The 14,560-nt window shown below is 54.7% G+C and overlaps 1 protein-coding gene across 2 annotated transcripts; it reads left to right on the top strand.

Annotated features, from left to right (window-relative positions):
- Positions 1-3,011: 3,011 nt before the first annotated feature.
- Positions 3,012-12,899, top strand: Pkdcc (protein kinase domain containing, cytoplasmic). 2 transcript variants are annotated; one of them, XM_005324534.4, is made up of 7 exons: positions 3,014-3,818; positions 7,779-7,901; positions 8,432-8,703; positions 9,356-9,435; positions 9,676-9,783; positions 11,400-11,573; positions 11,991-12,899. In XM_005324534.4, the coding sequence occupies exons 1-7, from the start codon at positions 3,195-3,197 to the stop codon at positions 12,074-12,076; spliced, it is 1,467 nt and encodes a 488-aa protein (XP_005324591.2). In that variant the 5' UTR covers positions 3,014-3,194; the 3' UTR covers positions 12,077-12,899. The 2 variants fall into 2 exon arrangements, with proteins under 2 accessions (XP_077885424.1, XP_005324591.2); XM_078029298.1 differs by lacking the exon at positions 9,676-9,783 and having other exon boundaries at positions 3,012-3,818.
- The last annotated feature ends 1,661 nt before the right edge of the window (positions 12,900-14,560 follow it).

Genomic DNA, 14,560 nt, shown 5'->3' with positions numbered 1-14,560 from the left:
ATGGAAGGCTGGTATTACAATCCTGACAACAGCATGCAGAAAGAAGGTACCCCAGAGACATATCCAAAGAAATGCAGCCTGGGCCATCAGCCTCCTTCCCAAGCATTGGTAATCAAGTTAGTGTTTTGGATGGGGGCAGGGAGCGGGAGAGCCAGATAACATAGCGTCCAAAGCACTGAGCCTTCTCCTGCTAGTACCATCAACACTGCTCTGAGGGCTGTGGAGAGCACTTTGCTTGGGGACAAGGGGGAATGACTCCCATCTGAAGATAGCACAAGGGGTTGTAAGCAGGACATTGGCCTGAGGACTGTAGCCTGTGAGGCCCAGGCTATGGGTCCTACTTGGTGTTAGATAGAGAAATAGACATAGATCAGGGACCTATAGTAGCATAACATAGTGTTTGGTGTCTTTCGATTTGAAATAATTCCTCTCCCTGGGTGGCACAATATATAATAAGCAAATAAGCAAAATTTGATTAAAAACTATCAATTCAGAAACTGTAATCTGCTCAGAAACTTCAATCCTTTTATTTCAAAAGCCAAAAGCCTTTTGACCGTCTCAGATTATATGTCTGTGTGTCTGAGAGTGGGTGAGAGTGGGAGAGGGAGACAACTGAGATGCCTTTGTTCCTATGAGGCTCCCATTTGGTGGGCTTCTGTGTATATGTTGTGTGCGGGTGGGTGTATGTGTGTGTGTGTGTGTATGTGTGTGTTACGTGTACATTTGTGCATTTCTCTAGCCCTGAATGCGCTGAACTTTCAAACCATAACAAAAATACTGAAGCTTGGCAGAAATATCACAGGAATAATTATCTAATTTCAGAACATGTTATTATAATACCTACATGATGTGTAATGAACTTAACAATGTTCACGTTATAGTCACCAACAGGGAGCTGTAGACCCACAATATCAAGTCCTACCCTCAGAGGCTTCTCCAAGACATGAACGCAGAGCAGGCCCTAAAGAAAGTTCTTCAAGGAATATTCCTCTGGCAAAGGTGCCTCATGGACTGAGATGTTTGGCTGGGTAAAAAAAATCCATGGGGCATTTTCCAGAAGGGGGACAGTGTCTATCTTGGGATGGCAATTGCTCCTCCCAGTCCCCTCCCCAATAGAGGAGACCCAGGAGGAAATCACAGCCATATTGGGGCCACAGAGGTAGACAAGCTTTCCCTGACTCAGCTGTGGGCCAGTGGGCCCCTGATCCACCCAGCTTCCCCTCTCCCCCCAGAGGCTGAATTGGACTGAGACAGAGTGCAAGGGGAATGTTTGCTGTTTGCTGCTGTTCCCTGTTGACTTTAGCCAGTAGCTCTGTTTACAAACCCAGGTTGGTTTTCCCAGCACAGTTAATTAGACCAAAGACATCTGGTGTGAGGGCTGGGGAGGGCATCTGCTCAGAGCCTTCCCCCAACACCAGGCAGCCATGGGCCAGTACGGGGCAGAGCAGTTAAACAGGAACAGATCAGACCAAAACCAAAGCTCTCAGGGGGGATCATGGCTTCCCTCACCCTGCCTTTTCCATGATGGCTAAGTTAGCCGGGGGCCCCACTCTCTAAATCTTACAGAACCAAGAAGTCAGTGTTGGATGGCCTACCTTAGTGGGATCATAGCCTGACAAGAGAACTGAACCCTCTCCTCTGCCCTTCCATGTTCAAAAGAACAGAAATATCTGTTCCCTTTCTAAGTAGAGACCCTGCCTTCTATAGGAAGCCCACCTCTTCTGAGAAAATTTCCCCTTTTTGGGCACCCCCTCAGAAAGGAGGCTTTGGATCTTTCTCCTCCCCAACCATCTATTCCCAGCCAATCCTGACATTACTGGGAGGGCAGAATAACTTGCCCAGAGGGAGGCAGGAGGGTGCCCAGGGAGGTGAGAGGATCTAAGCGGACAGTTTCAGGGCGGTGGGGAAATGGAGAACTGTGGGGAGGGGGGGGGGAGCAGCAGCTTATCTCTCCCCGGAGGAGGGAGCTTATTCCAAACAGCTAATGCACTGGCGTGTGAAAGCCCCTCAATTAGCACTAATGATGCAATCAGGGAGGGAGGGGGAGGAACCAGAAGTTCTAGTGGAGTCAGCACCAACTTCACACAGAGTACACACTCCCTTCCTGGGACACAGTGGCCCCTTCGGACACATTGATGCATACACCCCACAGACGTACGTGGGCACAAATGAACTCTTTTGCACGTGGTTCGTGATCCGCTGCTGACCCGTCAGACCCCTGGGATTTCAGGGATAAGCCCTGCATCCCCGGCTAGGTATGGGGATTCAGAGACAAGGCAATCAAAAAAGTCTTGGCAGAAAGGAGTTGAACAGGGCATCTTAGAAAGCTCAGGATTACTCCTCGGAGCCCAGAGTTCCCTCCCACGCGCGCTCGCAGGTGTCAACCCGGCTGTGCCTGCTTCCACAAACCGCCCTCCACCTCACCCTAACCCAGAATCCGGGGCAGAACACGGAGCCCCCACCCGCAGCCCCACCCGCGAGAGGCGTTCCCAAGCTCGTTCCGTTGGCCCAGCTCGCCCTGCATCACCGGGTCCCGAGGAGGAAGCTCTGGGGTCCCAGGGATCCCCGCTCCCGGGCCCCTGCTGCTCATCTCCTCCGAGCCCGTTACTCGCCAGCCTCGCCCCTTTATCTCCCCCACCCACCCACCCACTCTCCGGGCCAGCTCCGTTATCCGCCTCCCGGTCCCGTTATCCGGCCGCCCCGGCCCCGTTATCCTCCCTCGCTTTGGGCCGGAGCCCAGCGAGCCGCGGGATCGCCACCGCCCCCTCTCGCGCTTCCCCGCCGGAGCTCTGGGGGCCGCGGGCTGGGCAGGGCCGGAGCCGCCTCCGCGCCGCTTCCCAGGCCCGGACGGCCGCGGGAGGAGGTCCCGCTGTCAGTCAGCAGGGAAGGCCGGCCCGGGCGGCCGGAGGGGGCGGTGCCGAAGCCGGGCTCGCGCCGGGAGCGGGAGGCGGAGGCGGAGGGGCGGGGGCGGGGGCGGCTCCGGGCCTTATAAGCGGCGGGGGCAGGGCGGGAGGGAGGCAAGTGTCAGGCCGATGTGCCTCCTGCGAGGGGCCGGGGTCGGGGCTGCCGGGGCCATGCGCGCGGGCTGGGCAGGGGGCCGCCGGGGCTCAGAGCGAAGCCGCCTCCGAGCCTGAGCCGCCCGGGGCCGGGGCCGGGGAGCCGCGCGGGGCCGGCCGGCCGGGGGGAGGGGAGCGATGCGGCGCCGGCGGGCGGCCGTGGCCGCGGGTTTCTGCGCCTCCTTCCTGCTGGGCTCCGTTCTCAACGTGCTCTTCGCACCGGGCTCGGAGCCTCCGCGTCCAGGCCAGTCCCCGGGGCCCTCGCCGGCCCCGGGCCCGGGACGTCGCGGGGGCCGTGGAGAGCTGGCCCGGCAGATCCGGGCGCGCTACGAGGAGGTGCAGCGCTATTCCCGCGGGGGTCCTGGGCCCGGGGCTGGCCGGCCCGAACGGCGGCGCCTGATGGACCTGGCTCCGGGCGGGCTGGGCCTGCAGCGTCCCCGGCCCCCGCGGGCCCGGCCTCTGCCCGACGGCGCCCCGGGCTGGCCCCCGGCTCCCGGCCCGGGCCCGCGCCTGGGCTGCGCCGCGCTCCGCAACGTGTCTGGCGCGCAGTACGTGGGCTCAGGCTACACTAAGGCAGTGTACCGCGTCCGCCTGCCCGGCGGGGCCGCGGTGGCGCTCAAAGCGGTGGACTTCAGCGGCCACGATCTGGGCAGCTGTGTGCGCGAGTTCGGGGCGCGGAGGGGCTGCTATCGGCTGGCGGCCCACAAACTGCTCAAGGAGATGGTGCTGCTGGAGCGGCTGCGGCACCCCAACGTGCTGCAGGTACGAGGGTGGGGCGCGGGGGTGAGGGGGCTGGCTTGGAGCGCCCAGGCCCTGGTCACTCAGGCTGGAAGAGAACGTCTTGGTCTTACAGAAAAAGAAATGGGGCACCAATGGTGTCCATGTTAAGCTAGGTACAGAACCAGCACTAGGGCCCTTCCTATTGCACCACCCTGCCTCTTTACTGAGCGATTTCTGGGTTTCTCAGCTTATACACATCCCTTAACGACAGGGGCCAGGACAGAGAGCCCCGGAACTCTAAGAATGGGGCAGTGCTACGAATTTAGGACCCTGCGTCTGGCTGGAGCTAGAGTATTGAACATCAGGATATCACCTCAAGCCAAAATAATCCCAAGCCAAGACACCGAACATCCCTGGCTGAGTCAGCTCCCAGATGCGTGGTAGAGTCTCCCATATTGATGGAATATGAACCCCAGTTCTTTCAACTCCCAGTGATTTGTCTAACTTTAAAGATGGGGTGGGACTGCAATGGAGTTGGAAAGGGCTGGAAAGAGACTGTGTGGCAGGCTTGATCCCATAGAGTCCCACCCACTCAGCCAGAAACCACTGGAAGGGAGTGAGGGAGTTGACCAGAAAATGTACAGCCTTTCCCAGAAGTGACCCTGGGGATTCCCTGGGGCTTAAAGTGGGTCCACTTGAACCACTGGGAAGCCTTAGGATCTTAGGCAAGTGGACAGACTGAGGGCCAGAGGCTCAGAATCAGTGAGAATCTGCCTCTTCTGTTCACTGGGGGACAGGCAGGAGAGATGAGACCCCGGCCTTATCTCCTCCAAGCAGAACTTCAAGTAAGAGCACAATCCCTCACCGCTCTAACATACCCTGCTTCCTCTCTCCCAGGTCTCAGTCCTTAAGTCTGCTTAGGATGAGACAAACTGTTCCTGCTGCACATGTCTGAGCAGACTGAGGGGACTCCCTAACTGCTCTAGCCCAGTGAACATAGGGTGTTTGTACTCCCCCCAGCAGTGAATGTCACCCATGACTCCCACCACCTGACCCACTCAGATTCACCTTTCTGCACCCAGGAGAACTGACCAAAAGGCCAAGAGTCCCTTCTTTCCCTGTGAAATGGGACCCTCAGCCCTGAAATAGCATAGGTAAGAAAGCTCCCTAGATTCTTGCTAGCTCCCAGTCTCCCCCCAGGACACCGCCACCCTGACCAGACACTGTGACGGGGTCGTGGGCTCTGTACTGGTCACATGTCGGGCAGAGCCCACAGTTGTGTGCTGTTATGCCTGGCTGCCTGGCTAACACTGTGTCTAGAGCGCCAGGGAGTGAGCAACTGGTTACGTGGCCATTCTAACTGGGAGGGTCTTGTTCTCTTCACTTCCTGGGGGCTCTTGAGAACTTTCTGGAAATCCTGGGGTGTCAGCCAGATTCTGAGAGGGTGGAGAGGTCTTGAATTACTCAGCAGGACTTAATGTTAGTTAATTGACTCAAGACCCCCCCTCTCTTAGGACAGGTTTGCTTTTGGTATGTCTTCCTACCTCTCTGAGAACTTCTCCCTCACTGACCTCTTCAAACTTTCTGACAAGCCTCCAGCTAGGCCCACGTACACCAACCACAGAATGGTCACCCTGTGTATGTCAGGCCCTGGTGCTGAAGGTGCCACAGAGGAAAACAACAACAACAAAAAATTACAACGGGACAGTTTTCTCCCATTCCGTCATCAAGGCTGGGCCTGTCTGGGTTGGCTGAGTGACTCTCACAGGGTCAGAGCCTGGAGTCAGCTGCACTTAGGCACAAGAGTTACTAAGGTAGCTAGGACCCCAGGGGAAAGTAAAAAGTAGGGTCTCCTAGTGCGTTTTTGGGTTGGGTCTGCCCTGCTTAGCCCCTGAACTCCCAGGCCAGTGTCCCTCTGGCTTCCTTGGCTACGCCACCTCTGCAGCCAGGGAAGTCTGTGGTGGGGGTCTTCCTACTCCAGGGACTTTGGTTGAGGTGTGCCGGGAACCAGAAGGAACCAGAAACCGTGTTGTTTTAATACATTTTAATCATTTCAAAATTTCAAACCCGTTTGTTTGCTGAAGCGGGGAGAAACCAGAGGGAAGGCTTCTAGCGTAACCAGTCACTCGGGCCCCCGAGGCCCCCAGCTTTCAGCAGCCTTAGTTGGTGCTGTCAGCTCTAATAGAAGGGCCCACTGTGCACCTCCCAATGTGCACTCCAGGATCTTTCTCTGTCTGAGTGACACCTCCCCATCCCAACACACACATACACACACAAACGCCCTCTCTCCTCTCTCTTCACCTCCCTCCCCCGCCATCTCTCTCACACACGCTTCCTCATGTGATAGATGCCTCTGCAGCCCAGGGTCAGAGGGCACAAGGGTCTACCTCCCCCACAACTCTGTCATCCTGGGAACTTCAGGCTTCAGATGGACCCTCAGCCTGCTTGGGCCCAGATTCTGGCCAGGCTAGAGTATATTATTTCTTCTCCCAAATGGAACAAAAGATGTGACTGAAATGCTCAGCCTCACGCTTCCTGGGGGGGGTTAATGGTGTCTTTTTATTTTTTTCTGAGGGGTGTTGATTAATACCTCGTTAACAGCGCATTTAACGACCTCCGGGTGTTTAATAACCTTCAGAAGTTTCCCACAAAGGCTCAGACTCTGGGCAAGAAAATGAGAACCAGGCCCCAGAGCTGCTCCCCTTACCTTCCCCCTACCTCACCAGGGTCTGAGGCCTCCCTGGGCTGATGGGAGGGTGAAAGAGGAGAGAAAAAGAGGGTGCCTGGAACTGCCCTTGATACCCCATCCCAACCCACCCCCACCCAAGTGATCTGATGGCCTACCACTGAGGTGCGCCTTCTGTGATTCCAGCAGAGTTGGGGCGCTGACTCTGGGGAAGGGGAGCTGGAAGGGCACCTCTGGGGAGGAAAGGGGGCACACAGGGGGCTGGAAAGGGTGTGAATGATGGCATGACGAGTGACAATGTGCAGGAACATTAGGCCACAGACTCTTACCACCGTAGCTCTCCCCTCTCCCTAGTCTGGCCTGGACAACTCAGCTTTTGTGTCCATACCCCACAGGGTACTGGTTATTGAGAGCCCATTCTGAGCCCCTACTACTGTGGGGTGTGCTGGGAGAGGCTCAGAGAAGCAGGGGTCCCTGTGGACGCTGGCATAGGTGTTAGTGACAAAGTCAGGCTGTGCTTCCCCTGATCAGCTGAGTGGTAGCAAGTCTCTCCCCCAGATAATATGGTGTAGGCAGCTCCTGATAACCATGCCCCCAAGAAATCGATCTTCCCTGAGAACCATCCCCCACTACAACCCCCTTGACACATGTCACCCACCTGCATATGCCAAGAGCACCCAGGGATGAGCCTCTTTGCTTTTTCTCCCACAAAACCCTACAAAGAAAAAAAAAGAAGCAGCAGCTGCCAGAAAGTAGGAATGGTAAGGAACAGACTAGGATTGGAGTTGGGGAGAAAGGATGGTAATCATTTGCTGGGTTGTGTATTAGCAAATGGTATTCTTGGAAAGAACCAGTTTGTGGAATCCGAGTGCTATAATTGAATCCTACCTCCTGTGTTTATTAGCAGTGTGACCTTATGCAAGCAACTTAACCTCTCTGAGTAGGTTTCCCACCTGAAATTGGAGATAGTAATAACAGTACCCACTGTGCCCTTCAGGGTTATTTATAATATATTGAATTCTGCATGTAGTGCATTTAGCATGGTGCCTGGCACCTGGTTAACATGTGGTGGCCAGACCTGCCCATCACCCTGAGTGGCAAGAGGTGAGGAGCTGGTGTAGTCCGTCAGTAGGAACTGCCAGCAGCAGGAAGAGGGGGCAGACCTCCCAGGCAATGCTGCTATTCTCCTCTGGCCTGAGCTGTAGCAAAGGCCTAGGAATGGCCTCAGGCCAGAGGGAGGGGGCATCTGATAGTCCAGCCCTTCTCTGTCCCTCCCCCACCCTGTGACCTAATGACCTGCCCTGGGTTTTCCCCAGCTGTATGGCTACTGCTACCAGGACAGCGAGGACATCCCGGACACCCTGACCACCATCACGGAGCTGGGCGCCCCTGTGGAAATGATCCAGCTGCTGCAGACTTCCTGGGAGGATCGATTCCGAGTAAGCAGGGAGTGGAGCTCTGCCCAGGGTTTCTTGCTGGGATGATTCTCCCTTAGAAGGCCAGGCTTCCAGAGCAGCTTTGACTCCTCCTCAGCCTAAGGAGAGAGAGGGAAGGAAGCTGACTCAGCCATCGGCCAAAGGGTTAAGAAGCAAGACATAGAGGATCCCGACATTGTCAGTTCTCACTGCTTCATCCCTCCTCACATGTGCAGGCGCATGTGTGCACACACACACAGCCACTATAAGAGGGCCAGTTTCCTGGGACCATGAACAACTAAGGTCATCCTGACCCTCCCTCTGCTCCCATACACTGAACTAAAATCATACTCAAGATGAAGCTTTAAGGAAGAGATTCCTTATCCTTAGACTCCCCTGCCTGCAGGGTCAGGCTAGCCAAGGGTTAATAAAATCACTGGCCTCCCCTTGAAGGTCCCTGGGGCCCAGAGAAGAGAAAGGCCAACCCCAAGCTCAGTTCAGAGGAAGGAGCCCAGGGTCCAGCAGGCCCTATTCAGCCTGTGTCTGCCCTTCAGATCTGCCTCAGCCTTGGCCGCCTCCTCCACCACCTGGCCCACTCTCCACTGGGCTCAGTCACCCTACTGGACTTCCGCCCTCGGCAATTCGTGCTGGTGGACGGGGAGCTGAAGGTGACAGACCTGGATGATGCCCGTGTGGAGGAGACACCATGTGCAAGCAGTGCTGACTGCATACTGGAGTTTCCAGCCAGGAACTTCACCCTGCCCTGCTCGGCCCAGGGCTGGTGTGATGGCATGAATGAGAAGCGGAACCTCTACAATGCCTACAGGTACCCTCCACCCCGACTCAGGAGTTCCCACCAGGGAAGGAAGTGAAGGAAGGAGCCAGAGCCAGAGCCAGCATGGGGTCCAGGAGGCCAGCTAGGGAGGAAGGCTCCACCCTGACCAATGGAGTCACAGGGGCGGGGAGAGCCTCTGCCCAGTCTAGAGGGAATGCTCAGGCTTCTGATGGTAAGAACTAAAAATAGACAGGTCCAAGGAGAATCTGGGTTGGAGGGTAGCAGCTGGAGGCTTCTAAAAATAGTGTCAGACTCAGGGGCTAGAGCTGGCATTTCCCCTTCCCCTACCATGGCTCCTGATCTCTGCAGAGTTCTTCATGGCTAAAGCCCCAACCCTGGCCTCCCCTGGACTGCACTGCTCTGATGCTGGGGCTCAGTCAGGGGTGATGTGGGCTGGAAGGTGGGAAGAATGGGGACACACACCTCTGGTCTCATTTGGGTCTGAAGTTAGATGTGGTCATATCTGTGCCCAGGCCGCTTCCCAAAGAGTAGACTCCCTGGTATACACTCATAGTGTGTCTGGTCACCAGGCCACAAAGGGATCAGATTCCCCAGCCACATTGGGTTCTGTCCCAGCTTGGGGTAAAGGAAGGATGTGTCTCCAAAGGCTGGAGCCCCTGAGCCCCTAATTTCTCTACCACAGGTTTTTCTTCACATACCTCCTGCCCCACAGTGCCCCGCCCTCACTACGGCCTCTGCTGGACATCATTGTCAATGCCACAGGTAAGGCTCAGGGCCCATCTGCCTTATCACCCACCCCTCCCCCAGTGGGGGATAAGAATGACACAGGGCAGCATAGGATCCAGGACCCACTATCTCTTAGGGCAGTATTCTGAGGCAGAGACCCTCCCAAGCCCACATATAGGGTCCAGGCCCTAAAGGGAGGTGGGCCATGGCTGGCTGCCTACTGTGGAAAGAAGTAGGAACCCAGGCACCCTGTTATAGCCACTCTGCATTCTGCAGGAGAGCTCACCTGGGGAGTGGACGAGACCCTGGCCCAGCTAGAGACAGTGCTGAACCTCTACCGGAGTGGCCAGTATCTGCAGAACTCTACCACAAGCAGTAGCGCTGGTGAGTGGCCCAGCAGGGATCCGGGTGCTGGGTAAGTGAGGAGCAGGTAGGAGGGTAAGTGACCCCCCCAGTTGGGCTAAGTGGCTCACCCTTCCTCTGGAGACCCTTGTCTCCAAGGCCATCCTGAGGGCTCAGTTGGAGTGACAGACTGTTGAGCCTTTACTTTGCGGTCCTGTCTCATTCTGAGCAAGAATACTGCCATTCTGCCTGGAACTGGGGCAGGGGCAGGGGTGCCAACACCCCCCTCTGAATAGCTTTAAGCCCCCCACCTGGGTACTGGCTGTGTGCGTAAGCCCTGGACCTTCACTTTCCTCATCTATGAATTGGGTTCTGTATTATTCACAAAGTTCTTATGGGGATTAGATGGCAGGTGAGGTGTGTAAAAGTAATTAGCACAGTTCCTATTACACAGCTGGAACACAATATGTGTTTGCTTCTCTTTCCTTCCTCTGTACTCCCAGGGCTAGGGGGACAGCTGGAGGTGGAGGGGGACCCCACACTGAAACCAGACAAGAAGCTTGCTCTCTCCCAGGGCTTGGGAGAATTGTAGCCACCGGTTACAGGCTGTGGTCCCCCTGCGGAAGTCTTTGGGTTTAGCTGTGGTTGGCAGGGGGGCAAGGGGTGGGCAGCCTCTGTATTCAAGGAGCTCTGGCCAGTCTTAGGGGTGGGGGAGCCCTCGTTAGCCCTGTAAATAAAGTTTAACGAGGTGAACAATGGCTGGCTCTGTCCCTGAGGACGCCGTTTATGGGGCCATAAATCACAGCCAGCCCTGGACTTTGGTCTAGTCCCTGGCAGGAGAAGGAGGCCGGAGGGCGGGATGGCCAGAGGCCCAGAGCTTCTGGATGATCAGTCCAGAACTGGGGCTCCCGGGCAGCAGGAAAGATGGGGTGAGCAAGAGACCTGAGGCTGAGCTGCTTTCTGATTGGGAGGGGTTTTCAGAGCCCCCCTAGCTCTTTGTGCATCCGGGGAGATCTCAGCTCCCTTCCCTGCTCTCGCCATGGACATGTTTGCATCCATTCCCATGCCTCTTAACCTCAGAACTCCCTGACTGTTCCTCTGGGCCTGTCTGAGGAGTTTGCCTGACCTCTCTCCCCAAAGCCAGGAGAAAGTTCAACTGAGGGGTGCTCTGACCTTCTGCAGCCAAGTGAGGCCTGCACACTAGCAACACAGGAAGCTGGTTAGAAATGCAGACTCTAGGTCCCGCCCACACCTCCTGAATCAGAAGCTGCATTTTAACAAGATTCCCCAAGGATTCACATGCTTATTGCTGTTTGAGAATTTTGCTCTAAATGTCTAAAATTCCCTGGCCTCAGCAGCCAGGTTGGACAGCCAGTAGCTCTGTGTGTCTGTGCCACATCTGTGCCCTCTTATCTTGTTGAACCAGTTCTGTGCCCTCAGATTTGAGAGCTGTGTATCTCTCCAAAACCAAGCCTGCACTTGGTCTTCATTGAATGATCAGCCCATGGAGGTGGTCACTGCCTTCACCTCCATGCTAGGAATACTGGCCTGGATGTCAACCTCCACTTAGGAAATGAGTCTTACAGCCCTAATTCAGAAAGTGACCCCAGCCCTCACCCAGCCAGAGTTCTCATGTTTGCTTCATCCCCACCCCATAGAATACCAGCGCATCCCAGACAGCACCATCCCCCAGGAGGACTACCGGTGCTGGCCATCCTACCACCACGGCAGCTGCCTCCTGTCTGTGTTCAACCTAGCAGAGGCTGTGGATGTTTGTGAGAGCCATGCCCAGTGCCATGCCTTTGTGGTCACTAACCAGACCACCTGGACAGGTGAGCAAGAGGGAGAGGACACTCCAAGGAAGGTGGTGGTTCTTCTCTGGAGCAGGTTGACACATAGGGGGTCTCTTCAGAAATCTGATGGGCAATTTGGGTATGTTGGCACATGTGGGAACTCAAAGCTAAGTGGGAGGCTGAGACAGGAGGACTAAAAATTAAAATTAATTTATAAATTAATTAAAAATCAAAATTTTTAAAAAATGAAGAGTGCTGGGACGGTAAGTCAGTGGTAGAGTGTTTGCATGAGGCCCTGGGTTTCACCCTTAATCCCCGCTGCAAAATAAATGAATAAGAAACCAGAGGGGAGGCTGAGAAAATGGAGAGATAAGTGTCTTTAAGGCAGTTGCTTTAGGAGAGTGGCCATGCCTCCAAGATAAGAACCAGCCTGACCTCTTACATCTCACCCCCCAGGTCGGAAGCTGGTCTTTTTCAAGACTGGATGGAACCAAGTGGTCCCTGATCCCAACAGGACCACATATGTGAGGGCCCCTGGCTGACCTGTCTGAGGGTTCAACTGACGATCCTCTCCAGCTGGGCTTGCCTATGGTGGAAGTGACTTGCACTAGCAGGGCTGCATGTCACCTGGTAACCCCTGCAGACAAGACTGACATCCCAGACAGACCGATGTGACCAGGACAAACGTGCAATAATGCAAAATGTTAAAATGTGAGTTGACAAGGCTAAGTCTGAGACTGCTGGCTCCCAGACCAGGAATCAATGGTTGCGGGGGCGACTGCTATTCCAGCACTCAGGGCTGTGAGCAAGGCTCAGGCCCGTCTGAACTGGGACAGCTCCGTGGGCAGCCCCATCACTGTGTTCCTAGTGTGAGAATGTAGCCAAAGCCCTAGCTGCTGCTGCCGCCGCCGCTGCCACCATTGCTGCACATGCCATGGCAGGCGGGGGCCGCGTGGGGACAATCGGTCACAGAGTGTTCTCTCAGCTTAGCTCCAGAGAGGAAACTTGGCAGTGGGTGGGGATGTTCCAGGATGTAGGTGATCCTATACCGACAGGGCACACTCCCAGGCCAGCCCAGGGGTCGGGGGCAGAGGTGCACACATCAATATGAGCCAAGACTGGGGTGAAGGAGCAGGTTGCAGTTTGAGCCAGGACCTGGGGTGGGGGTGGGACTAGGACCTTTCTGCCTCATTTGCTTTCAGTGAAAGCCTCAAGCGGCAGCCACACCGGGCTCCCCCCTCCTGGAGTTTGCATATCCAGAACTTTTGTACTTCTTGTTTATTAAATTGTTTATTTTTGTAAAAATAAATATATATATATATAAATATAAATATCAGTTAATAAAATGATGTTTCGTGGCAAAAATTCTTCTCAAGGCACAGTTTCTTGGGCTGTGATTTTCTGGTCCTTCATCGTGTCTTTGGTGTGTGTGTTGTGGGGTATGTGTATGTCATGGGGCATGATGGCTTTTGAGGAGTGAAATCTCCTCAAAAGATGCCAAGTGTCTCCAGACCCTACTTCCGTGGTACCTACCTCCGGCCGTGGCCCTCCACCTCAATGTCCTGACAAAATACATGGCAATGCCCTTTCTCTCACGGAGGTTCTCATTTTAACTTATCCCAATTTTTCATGCACAAAGCCCTACCCAAAAGGAGTGAGGTCCCCATGGTGGGATGTTAGCCAACTCAGTTAACTGATGGATAAATAGCCCAGGAAAGAATTTGTGACAACCTCCAGGCAAATCAGCTTTGTTCTGCACAGGGTTGGACCTTGCCATTATCACCACTCCCCACCACAAGTTCAAGAAGGAAGGAACCATCCAGCTCTGGCACAATTAGACTTCCAGCCGAGCCTGGAGGGTCATTCAAACCTTTGTGGGCTTTAAAACAAACAACCAAACTCTAACTCGGAACCCACTTTCTCCTCAGCGGAGATGGTGGGTGTTATTTCTCAGGTACAACATGTTCCTGTAGTTCTAAGGGATTGAGGAACCAATATCGGCTCTGGAGTCCTCACCCTGGGTACTGCTGTGCCCCCCCACCTCTATACCCAGTTCACAAACCCCGTATCTAGTTTCTGGTGTCTAGGCTTGTGACTGGGCAGAGGGGGAGAGTCAGAGTCGCCACAGCATCTCACACCATGACTGACCCCAGTCAAACCCTGCCCAAGCTCACCACCCTCAGTCCTCAGGCCTCTGAGAAGGACCTTGGCTTCCATCAGCCTCCAACTTCCATCCCCAGCTGAACTCAGGTGGCCCACCCTCTGTCATTCAGGATTGGATTTTGCATCACCCTCCATTATTTTCCAACTGTCACGTAGCCTATGGGGCTCTGAGGGCAGGAGGGGTCACATCACAGATCTGGGCATGAGAAGGTACTGGAATTGATGAGACCTAGGTATGATCAGCAGGGAGACCCTTAAGAGCCCAGGATCCACATGATTCAGTAGGAAAAGAAAAGGCTAAAGATGTGCCCAGCACTGCCTTCCAGAAGTTGAGAGGTTTCCAGTTGACAGGTCCACGGGCCCACTGAGAGGGGCAGAGGGAAATAACACCCACAAAGAGCCACACTCTGGCCTTAGGGAGGTGCAATTATTCCATTTTTACAGACCAGAAAGCTGAATCCCACATCACAGGTGCAGAATGATTTAGTAAGCATATAAACCCAGCCCTGATTCAATACTTCTAAAGGGCAAAACTGCAGTCAGAGGACTCTTGATTTAGAGAGACCTCCCTTTACTTTGAGCATGTGACAAGCTAAAATGGAGGCCCAAAACGCATAAAGTCTTTTTAGAAAGATTTGCCGCACTGGGCACTCCTGTAATCCCAGCAGCTTGGGAAGCTGAGGCAGGAGGATCACAAGTTCAAAGCTAGCCTCAACAACTTAGAGAGGCCCTAAGGAACTTAGTGAGACTCTGTCTCAAAATAAAAATTAACAAAGGGCTAGCAATGTGGCTTAGTGGTTAAGCATCCTGGGGTTGGTTCAATCCCTAGTACAAAAAAAAAGGAAAAAAGAAAAGATTTGCCC

Source organism: Ictidomys tridecemlineatus, chromosome 12, assembly GCF_052094955.1.
Source record: "Ictidomys tridecemlineatus isolate mIctTri1 chromosome 12, mIctTri1.hap1, whole genome shotgun sequence".
Lineage (NCBI taxonomy): Eukaryota > Metazoa > Chordata > Mammalia > Rodentia > Sciuridae > Ictidomys > Ictidomys tridecemlineatus.
Note: the sequence above shows the minus strand (reverse complement) of the source record. Positions and strands in the feature narration are given on the sequence as shown.